At 43.1% G+C, this 19,809-nt stretch overlaps 1 protein-coding gene across 4 annotated transcripts in view; it reads right to left on the bottom strand.

Annotated features, from left to right (window-relative positions):
• Nucleotides 1-17,160, bottom strand: part of LOC125286009 (unconventional myosin-Ic-like) — a 44,467-nt gene extending 27,307 nt beyond the window's left edge. The window contains exons 1-8 of one of the 4 annotated variants that reach the window (XM_048230667.1): nucleotides 17,052-17,160; nucleotides 16,755-16,932; nucleotides 15,153-15,238; nucleotides 10,529-10,953; nucleotides 3,454-3,612; nucleotides 2,864-2,979; nucleotides 1,529-1,727; nucleotides 128-208 (exon numbers count right to left, since the gene is read on the bottom strand). In XM_048230667.1, coding sequence (XP_048086624.1) covers nucleotides 128-208; nucleotides 1,529-1,727; nucleotides 2,864-2,979; nucleotides 3,454-3,612; nucleotides 10,529-10,546 — 573 coding nt within the window. In that variant the 5' untranslated portion in view covers nucleotides 10,547-10,953; nucleotides 15,153-15,238; nucleotides 16,755-16,932; nucleotides 17,052-17,160. Of the gene's footprint in view, nucleotides 1-127; nucleotides 209-1,528; nucleotides 1,728-2,863; nucleotides 2,980-3,453; nucleotides 3,613-10,528; nucleotides 11,583-15,152; nucleotides 15,239-16,754; nucleotides 16,933-17,051 lie in introns of those variants that run through there. The other 3 variants (XM_048230650.1, XM_048230674.1, XM_048230657.1) reach the window with 3 other exon arrangements.
• Between the last annotated feature and the right edge of the window lie 2,649 nt (nucleotides 17,161-19,809).

Here is a 19,809-nt window from a genome sequence, read left to right as displayed (position 1 = left end):
CAGACAGAACTACTTCACAAAGAGAGGGAGATCTTTTACATGACTGCGACCTTTTCATTGGTGCAGTGGTTCTCCTTTCAAGAGATCCACACGGAGGGCCTAGTGTCAGGCATATAACCACACGTACCTTGAAATCAAACTGGATATCCATGTACTTTCCAAACCGGCTCGAGTTGTCATTGCGAAGAGTCTTGGCATTCCCAAAAGCCTGCGAATACAAACCCAAAATAGAGTGGCTGGAGGATGGATGTTTCGAAGGGGCAATGAAAAACAAAACAGACACAGCTTAAACAGCGAAATGACAAAGTGAGACACGAAGCGCTTACATCCTGCCCTCTTGTCTGTGATGACACAGAATGGCAACAAAGAGGACGACAGGCTCTATTGCCAGAGAATTAATGGAGTCGATGTTTACCTCTCTCCGACATAAGCTGACGTTAACTCTGACCAGAGCACTCATCACGTAGAAACGAAGAGCACTCGTGAAACTCCAAATACACTCCTATACCAACCGCAAGGAGGACCAACTTAATAGTGTGCCTGGCTGCAGTGTGTCTGGGTGTCTTTTATTATAGTGCTCTGTGACATATTCCTTTGTTACTACCGTATTAATTATTACTTATTATACGGCTCTTCACAATGCAGGTAGAACGCTCCATTGACTTGAATGGGATTTCCCAAAGTTCTACCGGTCATTATTTTCGCCTAAGGACCTCTAAATATTGGCCGCTGTCAATGGCAACGGATCTCATTCAAAAGTGAAGGCAGACGGTTGATCAGCTGTGTTCTAAAGAATGTTTGATTCAAACTATTTGTTTCTCAGCAAAAGCCACAACGAAACGGTAATAAATAACTGTAAAGAGACATATTGTGGAGTTTATTTTTTCGTTTAGGCAAGTAGCCGTATAATAATCGGGATAATGTATAGAATGCCGGTCATTATTGGGAAAATAAGTCCAACAAACAGCTAAAGGTGTCAGGCAGCTACAGTGCTACACTCTGGTGGCATGTTCATGAGCCTGTGTGTTCATGCCTCCAGAGTGTAGCACTTTAGCTAACTGACTGCCCTAGCTGTCGGCTGCAGCAACTCGAGCTAGGAAGAACACCGTCCACACTGGCCAACGATAAGGAAAGTCTCTCCTCATGTTGATGAATGTGAAGGCTAAAATCTGATAGATTTTAACTGGCTGTCAGCCTTTTATCGCTCTCAAAATTGCTCTGAAAGTGATCCCCAACGATATCGCTGCTCATGTCATTATCGTTTTAGTTTATGTGTGTCATTCACATTAGCTAGAACGATACTTTTTTGTTATTATTATTATAGTTATTGTTCTTGGTGTGAACGGCCCTTTAGGACTGTGCTTTATAATCTCAGCCTAAAGCTAGGTAATAAATGGATGCCACTGCCCCAGACACAAATTTAGTGAATATAGATTAAATGCAACTGCCTATGTGATATGTGTGTGAGACTCCTATTGCAGATGGGGTAGGATGGGGTGGGGTATTTAGTGTGGGGTGGGTGGAGTACCTCCAGCACAGGGTTGGACTGGAGCAGCCTCTCACGGATGGAGGCGTTGTTCTCGCGCGCGGGGCACATGGTGGTGTAGTACAGCAGGATCTTCTTGGAGGCCTCCGTCTTGCCGGCGCCGCTCTCCCCCGAGATCAGGATGCACTGGTCCCGCCGCTCCGTGCGAAGCGCCCGGTATGAGTTATCCGCAAGGGCAAAACTAAGAGGACAGGGAGGGAGGGAGGGGACACATTTAATGCAGCACCAAGGGAAAAGGGGGGGGGGGTTCAGTGATGCACAGCAGAACAAAAAAAAGGAGATATCATTTGATCATTGTTTTTGTATTTGCATGACAGATTATGACTGCCATGTTACTGCTGTCTTGTATTTGTTTCAACATCTCAACAGACATGAGGGTGGAAAACAATAATGAAATAGATCTATTTCCACTGTGACCCCTTCTCTAGTAGTGGGAGTACAGCACTCTGATCCAGAGCAAAGAGCCCAGGAGGAGGGCTAGAGGCAGGGGAGGGTTAGAGGCAGGGAAGGGCTGGAGGTAGGGGAGGGTTGGAGGCAGGGAAGGGCTGGAGGTAGGGAGGGCTAAAGGCACGGAAGGCTGGGTAAGTAAGAGCTTGGGTCAGGAAGCTTAGCGCCGGGAGAGGCCGGGAACGGGGTGTTCCCACTCCCCTGTCTCCGGGATCTCCAGGAAAGCTGACTCACGGCCAGAGAATGGGCGGAATGCACTGTGGGATTCCCACACAGGGAAACACATGGCCTGCTAAGGACTCACATGGAAAGCAGAGGCCTCTGCAAACACACACAGATACTGTACAGGACAATACACACAACACACACAGAGAGATACAGCACAGCACAACACACACAACAGGCACAGGCAACCAGCTGTACACACACAGACACACAGATACAATACAGGACAATAAACACAACACACACAGGCATACAACGCACACACATGCCTGATATACCACCACATGAACACATACATTGCCATGCAAACCCCCCTTAAGCAGATATTAACACAGAAATATACTCTATGCATTCGTTGAGCATGCACATACTCTAGTTTTACATTCGCATACATCCATATACGCCACAGACTCACAGTGGGGCTACATATGAGAGGGCTGCACACATTTAAAAAAATCTTCTTCTACAGTACATCTCCTAAAACTACGCATCAGTTATGCTCCCGGTGTAGCCTGGCTGTCACAATTAAGCTAATTAGGTTAGAAAACACACCAGTCAAACACAGGCAGACAGGTTAAGGTCCAGTGCTGTTGGTTGTGTGTGTGTGTGTGTGTGTGTGTGTGTGTGTGTCAGGGCCTGACTCACATGTGAGGGGAGATCTCGTAGAAGTTCACTCCTCTGTAACGCTCCATGTGCTGTCGTGAGTAGATCTCCAGCTCCTTGTACGGGTTCACCGACACCAGCACCGAACCAATGTATGTCTAAAAGGCAAAACACATGTACACACACACACACACACACGCACACACACACATTCATGAACCCATAGATACTCAGGTCATGCATTTCTCTTGAACTCTGCTTTGACCATGCCTTTTATTTTTATTTTTTAAAGAACACACTTTAATGGAGACCAGTGGAATTATGTGTGGAAGTATGTGAGTGGGAACACATGTTAGCACCAAAGATCTTTGATCTGCTTTAACCCTCTCTGTTAGCACCTTCTACAAGGATGTAAATATCTGTGTTTGAGAGTGTTAGTGTAATCATGTGTGATAACAATTTTGTGTGATCGTGTGTGTGTGTGTGTGTCTGTGTGTGTGTGTGTGTGTGTGTGTGTGTGTGTGTGTGTGTGTGTGTGTGTGTGTGTGTGTGTGTGTGTGTGTTTGAGTGTGAGTGTATGGGTGTGTATGTATACGTGTGTATGTGTGTGTGTGTTGGTTGCTGCTACTGACATAGATGAGGTTCTCGCGGAAGCGTCGACGCAGGTTCTCAATGAAGGCCGCCTCACTGGTGTAGTTCTCTAGAAGCAGGAAGTCCTGCACCCCCACCCGGTCCCTCGCCGTCAAAGCACTCTCCATCACTAACCTCACTCCACCATCCACCCCCACCTCCTACCAGAGTGGGGGGGGGCAGAAAGAGAGAGAGAGAGAGGGGAAGAGGGAGGGGGAGAGGGGAAGAGGAAGAGAGGGGGAAAGAGGAAGAGAGATAGTGAGGTTGAGGTTGGCTGCATGGGAGAGAGAATGTGGCGGGGATAATAGTGAATGGGAAAACCATAGAGGGAAAATCTAATCAAGAATAAAACTATGAACATTTGGTTATGACAAGCACAACACACAACACACACAAATGAAAAAAAAAAATAAGCCATGCAGCCTATGATACCAAATCCCTTATTTATGATTTCCTAACAAGCCATTACACTGTTTACACAGCAATAGCTGCAGAGTTTTGCACTCATTTTACATTGTGAAATTTGTAGGTATTTCCAACTGCATAGTAATTAAAACTGCTACATAGTCAATATCTGGCCAACCGGGATAACAGAATGAGGTATCGTAGCCCAAGGAGTCTCTAAATGAACACACAGGTCATAATGTATCAATAAGGAGGTCCTGTCCATCTAAACTACATCAAGTCGGGACTAACCAATTACAGAGTTCTGCTGCATACACTGTATAAACCATACACATCACCACATCACCTGGCACAGACGGACCAATCACAGCAAAGCCAAAGTGTGTGTACATGTATACATCTCACTCATCCACATCAGATAAAGACACATCCAGGTGTGCAGGTGTGCATGCACACACACACACACACACACACACACACACACACACACACACATTCCAGTCTAACAATGTTCCAGCAGAACAATGTGTGAAACTAAAAGATTACATGGATGATAACAATGAGATTTATCTACTGTCACTCTATGTTAAACACCAACTAGTAACTGCACGTTCCCAATAAAGAAGTGACACAAGGCACCCACATTTCAGTTTCTCTTTCTATGTGTGTGTGTGTGTGTGTGTGTTCGTCGAGGATAGAGAGAGAGAGGGAGAGAGACAGACAGAGAGAGGGAGACAGAGAGAGAGAGAAAGAGAGAGAGAGAGAGAGAGAGAGAGAGAGAGAGAGAGATGGAGGTATGGGATCACATCATGTGTAGGGGCAACATTTTAGGGCCATGTGTGATTAACAGAGTTTCGATGTTGGAACAACACACAGTATTGTGCTGGGGCCTGTTAAGCTCCCTCCGGTCTCATTTGGGCCTGGAAGCGGGGTCTTTATCTCTGGCTCCTTAATGGGGGAAGAGGCTGTGGAACAACAGCAAGACAACGGTGGAGCACAGCCAAAGTATCTGAGCGGAGGGAAATGACAGACGCCCACCCACAAACCCACACACACTAACACACACATACACTACGCACACACAGCATAAGCCAACCCATTAGAGTATTGCTTCAACAGGTGGTGTAGCCTTCCTGTCCCCCGTCCTATGCACAAAAACACTTCTCTCCCTCCCTCTCTCTCTCTCTCTCTCTCACACACACACACATACACACACCTTCTCCATGAACAATCATATTTTCCAGAGGATAAAGCATGTGCTTTGTAGGGGTCATTGTGAATACAGGATATAAAGGCTCTGTTCAAAACACATCATACCCATGCACACACACACACACACAAATAGGGCTATGCACGAGGGAGTAAATCACACACACACACACACACACACGTGTGCACGTACATGCGAGTTACAGGCCAGCAGCTACAGCTGAGGAGATATAACAAACACACACACACACGCAGATGCAGACACACACAAACACACACACCCACACACAATGGAGTTCTCACATCCTGTTTAAGGCCCACTCTCAGCTCTGGTTTGAGGAAGACAGAGGTCTGACATAACATGTACGGGAGTGTTTCTGCTCTCTTGCATTTTTCTAGTCTCATTCCAAGTGCCAGTCATCAAATTTCATCAATTAGGCTTTCAAATCTCTCCGCATTCCTTCAGGCATCTTCATAATCTACACTGTTCACAACCTGCATACCCCAAAAGCAGCAGGATTGAACCAAGACCAGATTAGAACCAGATCAGGTGGGAGCACCGTACCAGACCAGGAGCCACAGGCAGTTCTGCGCTTACCCGAGATCGATACCCGAGGTCTGCTCAGTTCTCTTGTCTGTTAAGAGATACATGGTCCTGGAATTACCCTAGAGGAACTCTATAGCAGCTGCTTCCTAGCAGTGGGAATGTACACACCAATCTCCCAGTGGAAAAAAAAAGTAAAAAATAAATAAAGTAAAAAAAAAGAAGCTCCTTGAGTTTCTGCATTCGGAAAAAAAGCACCATATACTCCTCCTCCTCCTCCTGTCTCTGTGGCCATGCAGGCAGGTGATGGCTCGTCAGTGACTGGAGGAGGGAGGGTGGTGGTTGTGTGTGTGTGTGTGTGTGTGACACGGGAGAGCCTTGAGTGGACTGAGGCTGCTGACACAGAGCTCCTGGAGTGGTATCGGCGCTCAGGTTCCAAGTAAACAGACATGGGGTCATGGACCGCCTCACCGCAAAGTGACAGCTGTTGCATCAGCATAGACTGTGTTTACATGCACTTAATTATCCAGGTTATGAGGCTTATCCCGGTTTTCATCATTCAGGATATGGTGTTTACATGAACACAGAGAAACGTGGTTATTAATATCCCTGTAGACATGATGAATACTAGTATCCCGGTTACCAACAACAAAGGTCTATTAGCACAGTCGCACAGCACGTTTGCATGAGAAACCGGGATAAGGTTGCATACAGAATCATGGCTTCTTTCGGAGTACTCCACCTAGCATAACCGGGTTACTGAAACTTGGAATAAGAGCTTATCTGCGGTTCTGAAATCGGGATATACAAATACAAATACAAAACTGGGATACTATTAAAATCCCGATTCTAACCAGGATACTGAAGTGCATGTAAACAAAGTCATAGTCTCTTGGCCCAGCGTCTACACTATAAGAACTAGCACCTCACTAATGAGATTTCCACATGCTGATATGTCAAGCATGAGTGCCGTTCAGTAGTAGCCTATGACCTCATGGTTATAAACAGGATCAAACAGCTATGTACTGTATGTAGACGGGCATTAGGAAGAGTCATCCGACTAACTGTTCATTAGATCTCGGGCTGAAAGCTTCATTTGTTTTTCTACCCACCCAGATGTGGAACATATAGTAGCTCTGTGGCTGTTAGGCTTTATGGGTAATGTATTCCTAAGAGGAGAGGCCCTCACAAACTCACATCAATTTGGCAGACACCATTATACAAAATGGTATATATATAAAGTCTTGTACTATATGTACATTCACACAGTAGAGCTCTATTGAGTATGGAGCATAAGAGCATTATGAGCATTTGAACATTGCTGTGCCCATGCCAGAGGGACACTGTACTTTTATCAACACAATCACACAAGTAAAGCAGATCAGTAGAAAGTAATGAGATGAGAGACCATTAGGCAACACTAGGGTTATTCGACTATACCTCTGTAGCCACTGGACCTTGTCCACGCAGTAGGCTACTGCACCTATCTGCCCAGTGAATGAAGACTGTTCCACCTAATCCAGCCAGTCGAACAGAAAAAAGGCCTTGGTGCAGCACAGCAGCATACTCATAAAAGAGTATCCATATGCTGCCATTTTCTTACAGGGAATGTGACAATGACAGTGTAAATGATATGATGATATTACATGTCTTGGCTATTGGGTTTCCAAGGTTATGCATACTTCTGCCAGTGTCTGTGGTCTAGCCTACATTATGCCACAAAATTGACCAGTCAAATAGGCCAACTGAGATACTAAAGGTGCTTGAATGAAGTGCCAAGATGTCTTTGGGTGTTGTAATCCTGTTAACATATTCCATTGACTACTGACCTGAAGCAAATATTGCATTCTTTACAGATTACTGTATTATTATGACCGCCGCGCAGCGAAGCGGCGGTCATATAGGTTTAGTCAGATTTTTCTTTTTTCTTTTTCGCATGTCCAAATTTCCCGGGACACTGTAAGACCGGGGTACACGAAACTTGGTGGGCATGTAACCCCACATGGATAGCATGGAACCATCGTTTTTCGTTTTTTGATCTGTAGCCCCCAGCTGGACTGGACCCCCGAAAAGGAGGGTAGGGCAGACACAGTTTTCTGTGAATATCTCGAGAACCGTAGGGTTTAGCAGGACCATTTTTTTTTGTATGTTGATCTCAAAGGGCCATGTCAACCCATTCCATAACCACTCATTTCATGTATAGCGGCACCTAGTTAAACACAAAAACGTAAAAATTAGGTGTTGTAATCGCAGGTATCTGTGACCTAACATAGTCAAAACTGCACCAAATTGGAAGTGTAGGATCATTATGACACCCTCTGAATGCACGCCAAGTTTTAGGTGGAATTCCGTTCATGGGGGCCACACAATAAATTAATTTATGTTACTATACACCAACTAGCCTGTAGGTGACCGGAGACAGTTTTCTGTGAATATCTCGAGAACCGTAGGGCCTAGGAGGTCCACCTTTTTTTTGTATGTTGGTCTTAAGGGGGCATGTGAACCTATCCCATTACCACTTATTTCATGTATAGCGCCACCTAGTTAAAAATTAAAAAGCAAAACATTAGGTGTTTTCATCACAATATCTCTGGCTGACATGGTCAAAACTGCCGCGAAATTGAAAGTGTAGGATCATTATGACACCCTCCGAATGCATGCCAAGTTTCGTGGACTTTAGTTCATGGGGGGCCTTACAATAAAATAATTTATGTGTACATTTAGTGACCGTACACCAACAAGGATTCCTGGGACACTGAAAGACCGGGGTACACGAAACTTGGTGGGCATGTAACCCCACATGCATAGCATGGAACCATCGTTTTTCGTTTTGATCTGTAGCCCCCCTGCTGGACTGGACCCCCCGAAAGGAGGGTAGGGCAGACACAGTTTTCTATATCTCTTGATACAGTTCTCTAATATCTTGAGAACCGTAGGGCCTAGGATGACTAATTATTTGCGTATGTTTGCCTCCAGGGGTCATGTAAACCCATTCCATATGCACACATGTGCATAAACAAATACACACGCACACACATTACATTCACAGTAATCCTACGTATGACACATACTCACACAGTAGACATATACGCATGCATGCACATGCACACACACAGGCACATAAACAGGCAAACACACAAGCACATGCACATGCACGCACACACACACACCCACACACACATAAACATAAACATGTACATGCACACACGCACACAATTCAAGAATTTCTCATGAACAGGCAAGGGGTGGGGTTGTATAAAATGTATTTTACATGTGAAATCTATGAACTAATCATGTTTTGGTACTTGTTGTCTAGCAGATACCAGTGAGAATTCAGCGTGACTTATTTTTGTGGAAAACATGTGCTGGACTGGGCGGCGGTCATATTTTGTACCGCTCTGCGGTACATCTAGTTGCATTAAAGCGTAACTTTCGCCAAAATGCATCCTAGGGTGTTTTTGTGAATGCACCCGAGTAAAACTTTCGTTTAAAAGCATAATTACGTCCGAAGCGCCACTTTTAAGCTTGTCCGTGTTTTTGCGTCAAATGGCAAATCTTTCTTTTAGTGAACTGTGTACACCAAAAATGTTCTCAATGCTCAAGTTCATGTGTAGAGTCACTGATGATACTTCAATCAAGGTTTCATGTTGTGTCGAGCCTTCTTAGTGTTTTAAAAATAGTGTTTTAACGCGTTCTTGTATCAAAATAGTATGCCCCTACGATTCCCATTCAAAAGGCCATTTGATCCAAAAACGACAACATGGACAAGCTTAATAGTGACCTGCATAGCCTTGTGTCGGCTGAAGAATCAATGACAACCATTTAGACACTTTGTTCAATTGTTGTAATATCATCATATCACCTACAGTATGTTTCCCTTAGCTACCGTCTGTTACTTCCTAAAATAACAGACCACTGCCAGCTTCTCTTTAATGTCATACTACCCTAAGGCCTTGTTTCCATTCAACTGGTTGTTGGGTTGTAGGCAGATAGGCCTAAAGGTGCAGCACAGCAGAAGTCCTGTTCAATATGTCTAACAATTTTGCCTATATGCCTAACTTACATGGCCTATTAATATAACTCAATGCATGTCTGCATTGTACAAAAGTCCAGCATGCATCACGTTCAGCCATATCTGCTCAGCCCTGCATGAAGTTGAATGAGCTTAATCCTCAGTGCTTCCACAGAGCTTTTGGGTACTGCAGTCCTGTAAGCAAAGCACTATGGGGCCTGTAGTCCAGTGAGCAGCAGTCTCTGGTGGGTGGGGGTGGGGGGGCTCAGCTATGGGACTTGGCAGCACTCCCACCTTCACTCTGCTCCTCTGGGTTTACAAAAGTCTGCCTCTCCTTATAAGGTCGCCCTCTCCGTCCTGAGGCCCTGCTTGGCAGCTTTACTGGTCTGGGTACAGACCAGAACCGGCACGTTCCCCACACCACAACCTCTCCTCCAGTACAAGCACCCAGCACTGGTATCATAGAGACCTGCAAACCCAAACACGGCCACTCAACGCCCATGGGCCAGCCCCACAAGCACAGCTGAGGCTAAAGGCCACAAGCGCTCATCTGAGCTATGAAAATATCTGCTAAGGAACGACCCCAAATGAGGCATGACTGGCTGCAGTAAACTGTAATAAGAGTTATTAAATGAGATGACTCCATAACGATGCAGCAGGAGAGGGAACATCACATGTTAGTCATTTGATGATGACATGCCAGCAATCACTGTACAATAGACTCTTAGTTTCTTTGGGACACACACACACACACAAATATTTAGACACACATATTTAAATACACATACTTAAACACACACACACACACACAAATATTTAGACACACATATTCAAACACACACACACTCAAACACACCCACATCACTGATGGAATAAAAATGATGTATATGGCTAATACTTTGCTTACCCTTGCGCGGTATCTCATCTTTCTCTTCCTCTTCCTCCTCCTCTTCCTCCTCCTCTTTTGACTATCTCTGTGTTCCTGTACTCCTCACGCTGTTTCTGCGAGTTCTTCGTTACCGTTGGCAGGTGTGCGTACCGATTACTCTACGCCCGTGTCACGCCGAAGCATGTGTGAGCCTGTACGTTGAGTTCACGCAGGAGCCAATCTCACGCTGATCTCCGGTACTCCTCAAACGACCTGTCTTTCCCCTCTGTCACTTACTCATGCCACTTCCTCTCCTTCTTCCAGCTTCTTTCTGCTTCTCTCTTCTCTCTCTGTTTACCTTTCCTCCACACACTCTATCTCCCCCAATCTCCCTCTCTCCTGTTTTTAGAGCATGTTCAGGGTCTTCCACCGACCACCAGTCCCTCTCCTGCACGGGGCTTGTCCTGGAAGGGCAGCGGACAGAGAATGACTCCCAGGCATTGAGCTACAGCAGTGGCACACTGACTGATTCACACCTCTTTCTCTGTCCCACCATGACACAGGTTAAATAAACACTTCCTCTCTCTCGCTGGCTCGCTCGATTCGCTGGTTTTTTCACCCCCCTCAGCCACACGTCAAGCACGATCGCTGCTCCTTCTGACTGACTAACACATTTCCAAAACTCTCTCTCTCTCTGTCTCTCTCTCCTGGATTACAACACTACAACACGAGCAGCCATTTCACACACACATTACACAGCTGGACCGATTTGCCTCTTAAAACAGAGCAAAGAGGAGGGAAAAAAGGAAAAGAGCAGAAGGGCAGAAAGAATGACAGTAAATATGCTGGCACAGACCCATTAAAGAGGGAGTTTGCAGAGAAACAAGAGTTTAAAAAAAGAAAAAAAAAAGAAAAAAAGTGGAAAAATCTCTGACCAAACTGTCTGGGACTGCAAACATCTAATCGCTATGAGACTCTAAAAAAATACAAACAAAACTCACATGACTAAAAGCTACAGGCATTCTTTCTTTTTCTCCCTCCCTTTTACTCCCCCTCTCTGTCTCCCTCTCCTTCTCTGTCTCTCTTCCTCCCTTCCTGGCTTTCCCTCTCACAAGCTGGGACAGATTTCTTTTTAAATGAAAGCCATGGAGCTGTCAAGTGGGTAAGATGAATATCATCTCTCTCTCTCTCTCTCTCTCCCTCTCACACACACAAACACACACACACACACACACACACACACACACACACACACACACACACACACAAACACACACACTTTCTCTTTCAAACACCCAAAAAGGCACACATTCTCACATTCATACACATTTTTCTGCTGTGTATGTGTGAAACACAGAGCTGTTGGCATGGAGAGAAGGTGAAATGTGGGAATGTGTTTGTGTGGGTTGCTGTTGCAGGGACACCCCATTACATCAGTGTTCTGCAAGTCTGAGAAACCACAACGTCACCCTGGCCCCCATTAAAGGAACACTCCCACTTTTTCGGAAATTAGCTTGTTTGCCGTCTACCACAGACCTGGGCTATTCCAGTTAGCCTATAGCTCCCTTTCAGCTATATGCTAGTTATAGGCTAACTGGAATAACCCACCTCCAGTGAATTATGCTAAGCTAGGCTAATGGTGTCAGACTGGGTTATTGAACCCACAGAGGAGAGAAGAGATGGGTATGTATCTTTTCATCTAACTCTGGGGTAGACAGCAAATAAGCTAACTTTCCAAAAGGTTGGCTTGTTCCCTGAACATTTGTCGCTCCCCCCCTTTAAACAATATTCTCTTTCTCTCTCTCCACTCCTCCTTCCTCACTGGGGAAAAGTGACTAATGTGTTCCCAATGCAGTGGCCAGACTTCATTCTAAAACCATTTCTAACGCCATGTCCAGATATGTAACTTCTCTCTCTCTCTCTCTCTTTCTCACTCAATCCCTTTCTCTCTCTCTCCCTCAACAGTAGACAATCCTCTTCCTCTCTTTCTTTGACATTTTCGCTGGACACGCCTCATTCACTTAAACCTCTTTCTTAGATAAATGAAGAATCAGAGTTGAACATGCTTTTTTTCCCAAGCCACTGATGTGTTTTTTTCCCCACACAAATAGTGTAGAAAGGTCTGTTGCAGTCTGTTGTTTACCTAGTGATGTGTGTTTGTGTATTTGGTTCTTCTCTACTGTGGTGTAGCCCATACATAGTTGGGATAGGGTTACAGTATATGAGCCTTTTTAGGAGCCATTGATCCATGTAATGATTCAGTGGAGGGTTTTTTTCGCTCCCTCTCTGAATCCCCCTTGCTCTCTTCTTCCACAGTGGACAATGCTCTTCCTCCCTTTCTTTTACTTTTTCGTTGACACGCCTTATCTCCCTAAAGCTTCTCCCTTCTGGTAGGCCACACGCATCCCCTCCCCTCCCCATCCCCTCCCCACTCCAACACATCTGGATTCTGCAATCCCCCACTGACTCATTTATGAAAATTCCAAATTCCAAACAACAAGCAACAGCAGCAAAAACACAGGCAGCACAACTCGCAGTAAACAAGACCTTCTCAAGCACTTTTAATCTGCACCCCACTAGAAAACCACCACCCACAACAGAAATAGTAATGGGGAAAATATGGCAGTGTCTGCCATCTTCTCAGTGTTGTCAGTTTATAGGGCATGACGCAATGCATAACATGGCATTATGCTCTCTCGTCTATACCCTCCAGGGCCTTTTCAGATTCATACATTGGTCATTTCCAAAGAGACACATTATAATTTTGGATGTCTAATATCCTGGATGTCATTTTGGACGTCTAATATTCTGGTTGTCATTCTAGATGTCTAACATCCTGGATGTTATTTTGTGGAATACGGCATATGCATGGGCAAGAATATGGCATAGACACAAAGAATTAAGTCATGAAAGATTAATCAGTTGACGACACAGACACTACATTGTGATGAGTGACAGTATAACCTGGGTCACTGTTCGTACAGCCTTGGACACACACACACACAAACGTCTGCACATGCCTGCACACACACACCCACCCATTGAAAGACTAACCTCGAGACTGAGTAAGAGTGTGTATCGGGTATAACCTTTGGCAATGTAGCAAAAGCTCATTTTCCCTGACACAGAAAAGGTATCTACATCATATATCTCTACCTCAGTCAGGCTCTCACTTACTCACACGCTCTAGCCTATACCTTACCAGTGCTCACTAACACACAGCATCACACAGCAATTCAAACAGTATTCTGTCTACAAACATCTCTATTACTCAATGATAATATGCAGTTTGTGAGTATGTGTGTCTGTAATTAACAACAAGAGCAGGCTAGTGAACAGACCTAGTGATGTCTGCACACACACACATACACACACACACACACCAACCACACATACATGTACAGTATAGCTTACTATCAAAATATCTGATTCCAACAGATACCACCAGTTTGACAGCAGCATGTTGGTCCAATAAACTGTGTGGAAGCTGGACTGGGAGGAAATCCTATTAAGTCTGACATTTAAGCTACTCAGATTTATGCACAAACAGCTGGCATGCAGATGTACCCTGCATCATGCAAAGATCACCACCACACTGGCACACAGTTCACACAACACACTAACAGTCCTCATCCCTAAGGGAATTGTAAAAGGTCTTGATCTCACATTATACGACTTCTTTTAGAATTACCACTCACCTACAATAAGTCGAAGTGAGTGGATTCAGATTATGAACCAATTAATTACATTTTTAATAATTTCATCAGTGGACACTCTACACCCAAGACCTTGGTCCAAATACATGTGTTCACACCCACCCTTTCTACCATGAGTAGCCCTGAGTACAATGTACTATGGCATATAGTTCACTAGGGCTGTTGATTAATCGATTATGCCTAGTTGTTTGATCGACAAAATATATCAATTAAATAATGATAGCGTTCCCAAAGCCCACAATCATGTCCTCAATTGTCTTGTTTTGTCCACTCACCAGCAAAGATATTTAGTTTACTGTAAAATAAGAGTAAGTACAGAGAATTTTAAGGGGTTTTTTCCCTTAACAAATGACAGAAACTGATTAACCAATCACCAAAATAGTTGGCAAATAATTTACCGTAATAGTAGTAGAATAATCGATCAATTGTTGCTGGCTTACTATTCACTACTCCTTACCCGTCAATTCCATCCTACTGCTATAGTGAGCAAATGTTGTGGTGCCAGCCAAATTAATATGCTCTTTAGAACATCTTATTTTTTTTCTGGGAAATATACTTAAAACCAGTGAACTGCAGTTACATGATCACCGCCTGCATGTGTGGTCTTTTTGTCAGACACAGAGACAAGGGAGGCTACCTTGTCAAGCTCAACAGATAGGCCTACTACATAAGATCAAAGTAAGTCTTCCATTCTGAATGTGAAAGTATTTATAGCATTCTAATTCATAGGTGTCTGGTCTGGGTTTCATTGTAATCCGGCAATGGACAAAAAAACAAATCTAAATAAATTGGGATGTTGAGAGCAGGTGACAAAGATGCAAGGATGACACCAGGATGACAAATTAACGGCTTGGATTAAGGTCTTGGGTTATCTCTGCAAGACAAAATGTAGGCCTAAACACTGTGTGTGTGTGTGGGGGGGGGGGGGCTGGGGTAGCCATACCTACCATGTCAGTCTCCATGTTGCTGGATGTAGGATGTTTGAAACAAATGGAGACTCATATTAAATGGCTCATGTGGTTGGACAAGTCAGCTGCACAGAGTTTAAAATGTTTTGAAAACACAGTCAAAGGGACCAATATCCAGAGAGGTGTCGTTTCCTTAAACAGTTACAGTTACATTTTTTCAATTATATTAATTTAATTACTCAAAAGTCCACAATTCAACGTCCAAGTCAATTATTTTGCCAAAGAAAAGTGGGTCAACCACATGAATCTCACATGAAACACATAACAGTTCACTTATGCCACACCCTATCCAAATATCCATGGGGGGTATCCACCAAAAAACATCAACCTGTCAACATGTAGAAATTCCACTAGGAATTTAGGACTGAGACCTATCACATTGTTGGTATCTGACAGTTACAATTCTAAATGAAAAGATTCCTTAAAGGAACCATATGTAAGAAATGTATTTCAATTAATCATAAAATGGCCTTGATATGTCACTAGACATTAAAAAATCATGTTCATTTCAAATACTTATATCACTGACAACAGTAGTCCGGCCAGGATATTGCCATTTAAAAAATGTAAGTTGCAGCCCTCAACTAATGTTGATGTTGTGTTTTGTTATGTAATGTTGTGTTTTGTCCTGATGCGCCACCCTCTACCTATCTACTAATCACAAAGTCAGTAGTGTTTTGGCATCCGGGTTCACTGAACAGGGAAAATTACTTAGTTTCATCCATTTCTCATGAGTTAGTCTTTCTATGAAAAGCAAGGAAAAACAATGCTTCTACTCACAATGATGATGTAGCCCACTGTAACCCTCTCGGTGTCAGCTCTTTTAAAGTTTATTATCGGACAAAGGCCCAGAAATCGATTGATAAAAACATCTCTAACTAAATATTCACAATATACTAATTCAATTAAACTATCTCTCAGCCTATGTCATGATCTGTAGGACTGGATGCAGGGTCAAATGTCAAACTACTGTTCTCCAACAGAAGTATACAGTAGAGCACTGAGCATCCCTCAATATCCATAAAACAATGACTACATTAATATTAACATAGGCTTCCTTTCCGTTTTAACTGCATCATCCTATTTTCACATCGGTCGAGCTAACGACGGAAGATGTTAGGTCTAGCTGAATTCCTCTGCAGGAGTGAAAGCTGCTCCCTTAGTAATTAAAGTAAACAACCCCGGAAAGCATGGTCCTTCTAACTGCTTAACAGGAGTAGAAATGCAACCTGCATAATCGGTTAGGTCTCTTCCCTCCTGCAACAACTGGTAATTAGAAACGATCTAACGGACCGTGAACGGCTGCACTATCTGATGTGGCAAGTAACCGAACACTTAATACAAATGGCTTTTGTTTTGCTTGTAACCAATTAACGCTGAAATGTGATGCTTCCTGCATCCAAAGCCTTTGCTGCAAAATGCACCACGGTAACGGATGAACTTATTATGACACCACAAGGCTAATAAGTATATTTGTCGAATAAATTAGGATGTTACAGCTTACTTGTCAGACCTAGCTAAGGCAGCATTTACATTCAAGAAACCAAAACCAATAGGCTTATGAATCGGATACACACTTACCTGTATGTGAGCAGTTAGAGGGTTGTACTTTGTAGTCTCTTGCTTTGTAGCCGTTTGATTAATATACCTGGTAGCTTATCTGGTCCCTTCTGCGTATAGCGCCTGTTCCACAACTGTGTGGTGTGGGCATTCCAGGCGTCACATTTCACGACGAGTCGCCTCGTATGACCTCCCGTTCCTTTGTGAAATAAAATAGTTTATTCCAATCAAGTATTGAAGTGCAGGTGTATTTTTAAAAAATTATACTTTGCGTGAGGGTTTTGGTTCCAGGCTATATATCAGCAATATCCTACTTACAGACTGTCAATATAGGACAAGCCTTCAAGAAATAGCCCAAAGAATGATTGTTTACAGTCCTCTCGCAGTCGCGACCCTACTGATCTAGTCAGAAGCCCCGCGCCTGTCAGTGGATTTCAAGTTGTAGCCCACTGTGACATCACAGCTGTAGATTCATTATCTCTAAAGTTCTGAGTTCTTGCCATGAATGTGTAGTAGCCATAATGCACTATCACTAATCACTATGGCAGTCTGTAGTGTTACAATGCTAAATGTTATGTTATGTTATATGCTAAATCACACCATAAGCAGACGACAGCGTTTAAACTAGGCTGCTCTTGTCAACAAGTGAAAGCGTCGCCCTCCTGAGGAAATTTGGAGAAACTCTGTAAGCGTAGCACTGTCATTTGTATGCAGTGCCGCCGCTACCGCCACGCGCATCACGCGTATGCGTATGGCACCTAGGGACAGAGGGGGCGCCAAAATTTAGCCAAAACAGCTTTACTACAAACTGTGTTTCACTCTTCTTAGAGAACGTTGACAAAATGTCAAAATGCACCAACAGCATCTTACGTAGGGATGATGTTTTTTGGGTCCTCTCTGTCTCCATTATGCAGCAGACCTAACTTCAACGTTATGCTACTTCTTTCAATTCGGAACGCGTCTGAGCGCACAAGGAGAAAGAGTGGCAGGTTCCACTGGTATATCATTTTTGATAATTGATTTCTCCTTTTTAATATAAAAACGTTTTAAAGGAAATCATGAAGACAACAAAGACAAGGCTAGAGGAGATTGCGGAGTTATCCGGTTCCCACTTGGCTACTGACCATTTATAAAGAGAGGGCACTTTGGCATACAGTGGGCTGCACGCACTGTGATTTGGACTTTGATGAAGAGTGGTCTTTGCCTTAGTGTAATGGAATTGGTGAGTCTTGATGTCTTCAATAATTCGCTTCCATACATTCGCTTCGCTACACGTCCATATATCAAGAATTACTGAATGTGAAAATGTGACATTTGATACACATATACTTGGCCTAATCTGAAAACATTTCCATTTCCTGAAATCGCAATTGGTTCACTCCCAAATGGCCAACAGATCATTAAAATGTAGTAATTAATGTATTATAAGGATCATGTCGTTTAGCCAGTGCTGCTAAAGCCTGTTATTTAAAACCCCCCCCCCCCAACACCGCCCTGTGGAACTGCACTGTGACTGCGCAGCCTAACGTGTTGCTGCTTCACATCAAGCCTGATATACTTGAAATTACTGCATACTGCATATCAATGTAAATATACAGGTCACACAAGCACAAGTTTAAACTTCATGTAACTGTTAAGACTATATAAATATACAACACAACTACCTCTATTTTTTTATATTTCTATTTTGATACATACATGTTCTATATCTATATTTCAGTCTTGCACTTTAATTTAATGTTTATTGTCTATGGCTATGTCTATAGTATGTCTATGTCTGTATTTAAAGCATGTCTATGTCTGCATGGGAAAGTAAGAAACGAAATTTCAATTCTTTGTATGACCAGTGCATGTAAAGAAATTGACAATAAAAGCCGACTTGACTTGACTCTTCCTCATCTTCTTCAGTAATGGCCTACCCCAAAACACTATTGTGCAGACAGCCATGTTCATAGACTGTATCTTGCAACAAATATGAACACGGTGCAACAATCTACCGTTAATCTTAAATAATTACTATTATGTATGTATGTGTGTAGTAGGCCTATAGCCTGCTGGGGATGCTTTCATGCAGATGTCAACGTTTTTCTATTTTCGTATTGAAGTGAATTAATGTGTATATCACCTGACATTTTTACTTAAGGATTTTTACTTAAGATGAAGATGTACTGTATCCATCGTTATCCGGGAACCGGGTCCAGATAAAAATCAATTTAATTCATTCCAAAGCCCCCATTTCAGAAAATGTTTCACCATGAAATGGCTTGAACCTGTTTACACACACTCTTAGGGCAGGGTATCGTTTAAACTTTTTCGATACAATTTTGATACCTTGATTTCGATGCCGGTTCCTGAATGATACTTTTTTGGATACCATACGTATGTTTGTAAATCAATTTTAACAACAAAAATACATTCTTCTTTATTGGTGAAACAAATCAAAGAAACAAATGGCATAAAAATACAAACTTTTTTTTCCATAAACATCTGTAAAAAAATATTTCAAATAAACAATATGTAAGAGATTATTGCTGTATAGGCCTATTGAAGTACTACTATGTTACTTTAAAGTACTAAATGTAAATTTAACAGATTAGTGCACAATTTTTTAAGCATCCTTTGCACATAAGTGGCCTTTCGCCTTGTTGGCATCCACCTTAATGAAGTGGAACCACACTTTGATTTCTTTGCCATTTATTACGCTATGTGAGAAAAAAAAACAACACAGCAAACACAACGTTTGGGGAATGTTCCCGAAAGCTTCACTGACAATACATGGGACTGGCTGGCCAGCTATTGGGAGACAAAAGGACAACATTTCACACAGAAACCATTCATCGTGGTGTGCATGTTGTTGTAGCTGTCATGATTGGAGGAGTTGAGAGAAAGTTCACTGATCAATAGACAATTTAGATCTCTTGACACAAGTTGTTTATTGGCTAACAAACAATAAGATTTATTTCCTTGGGTATCGAAATTTGGCACCGAAATCTAATAAATTTTTAGATATACGATAGGATCGGAGCATTTCGGTTGATGCCATAAAAGCATCGGCGTTCGGTGCCCAGCCCTACAC

The sequence above is a fragment of the Alosa alosa genome, chromosome 2 (genome assembly GCF_017589495.1).
Source record: "Alosa alosa isolate M-15738 ecotype Scorff River chromosome 2, AALO_Geno_1.1, whole genome shotgun sequence".
NCBI lineage: Eukaryota > Metazoa > Chordata > Actinopteri > Clupeiformes > Clupeidae > Alosa > Alosa alosa.
This window is presented reverse-complemented; position numbering and strand designations above follow the sequence as displayed.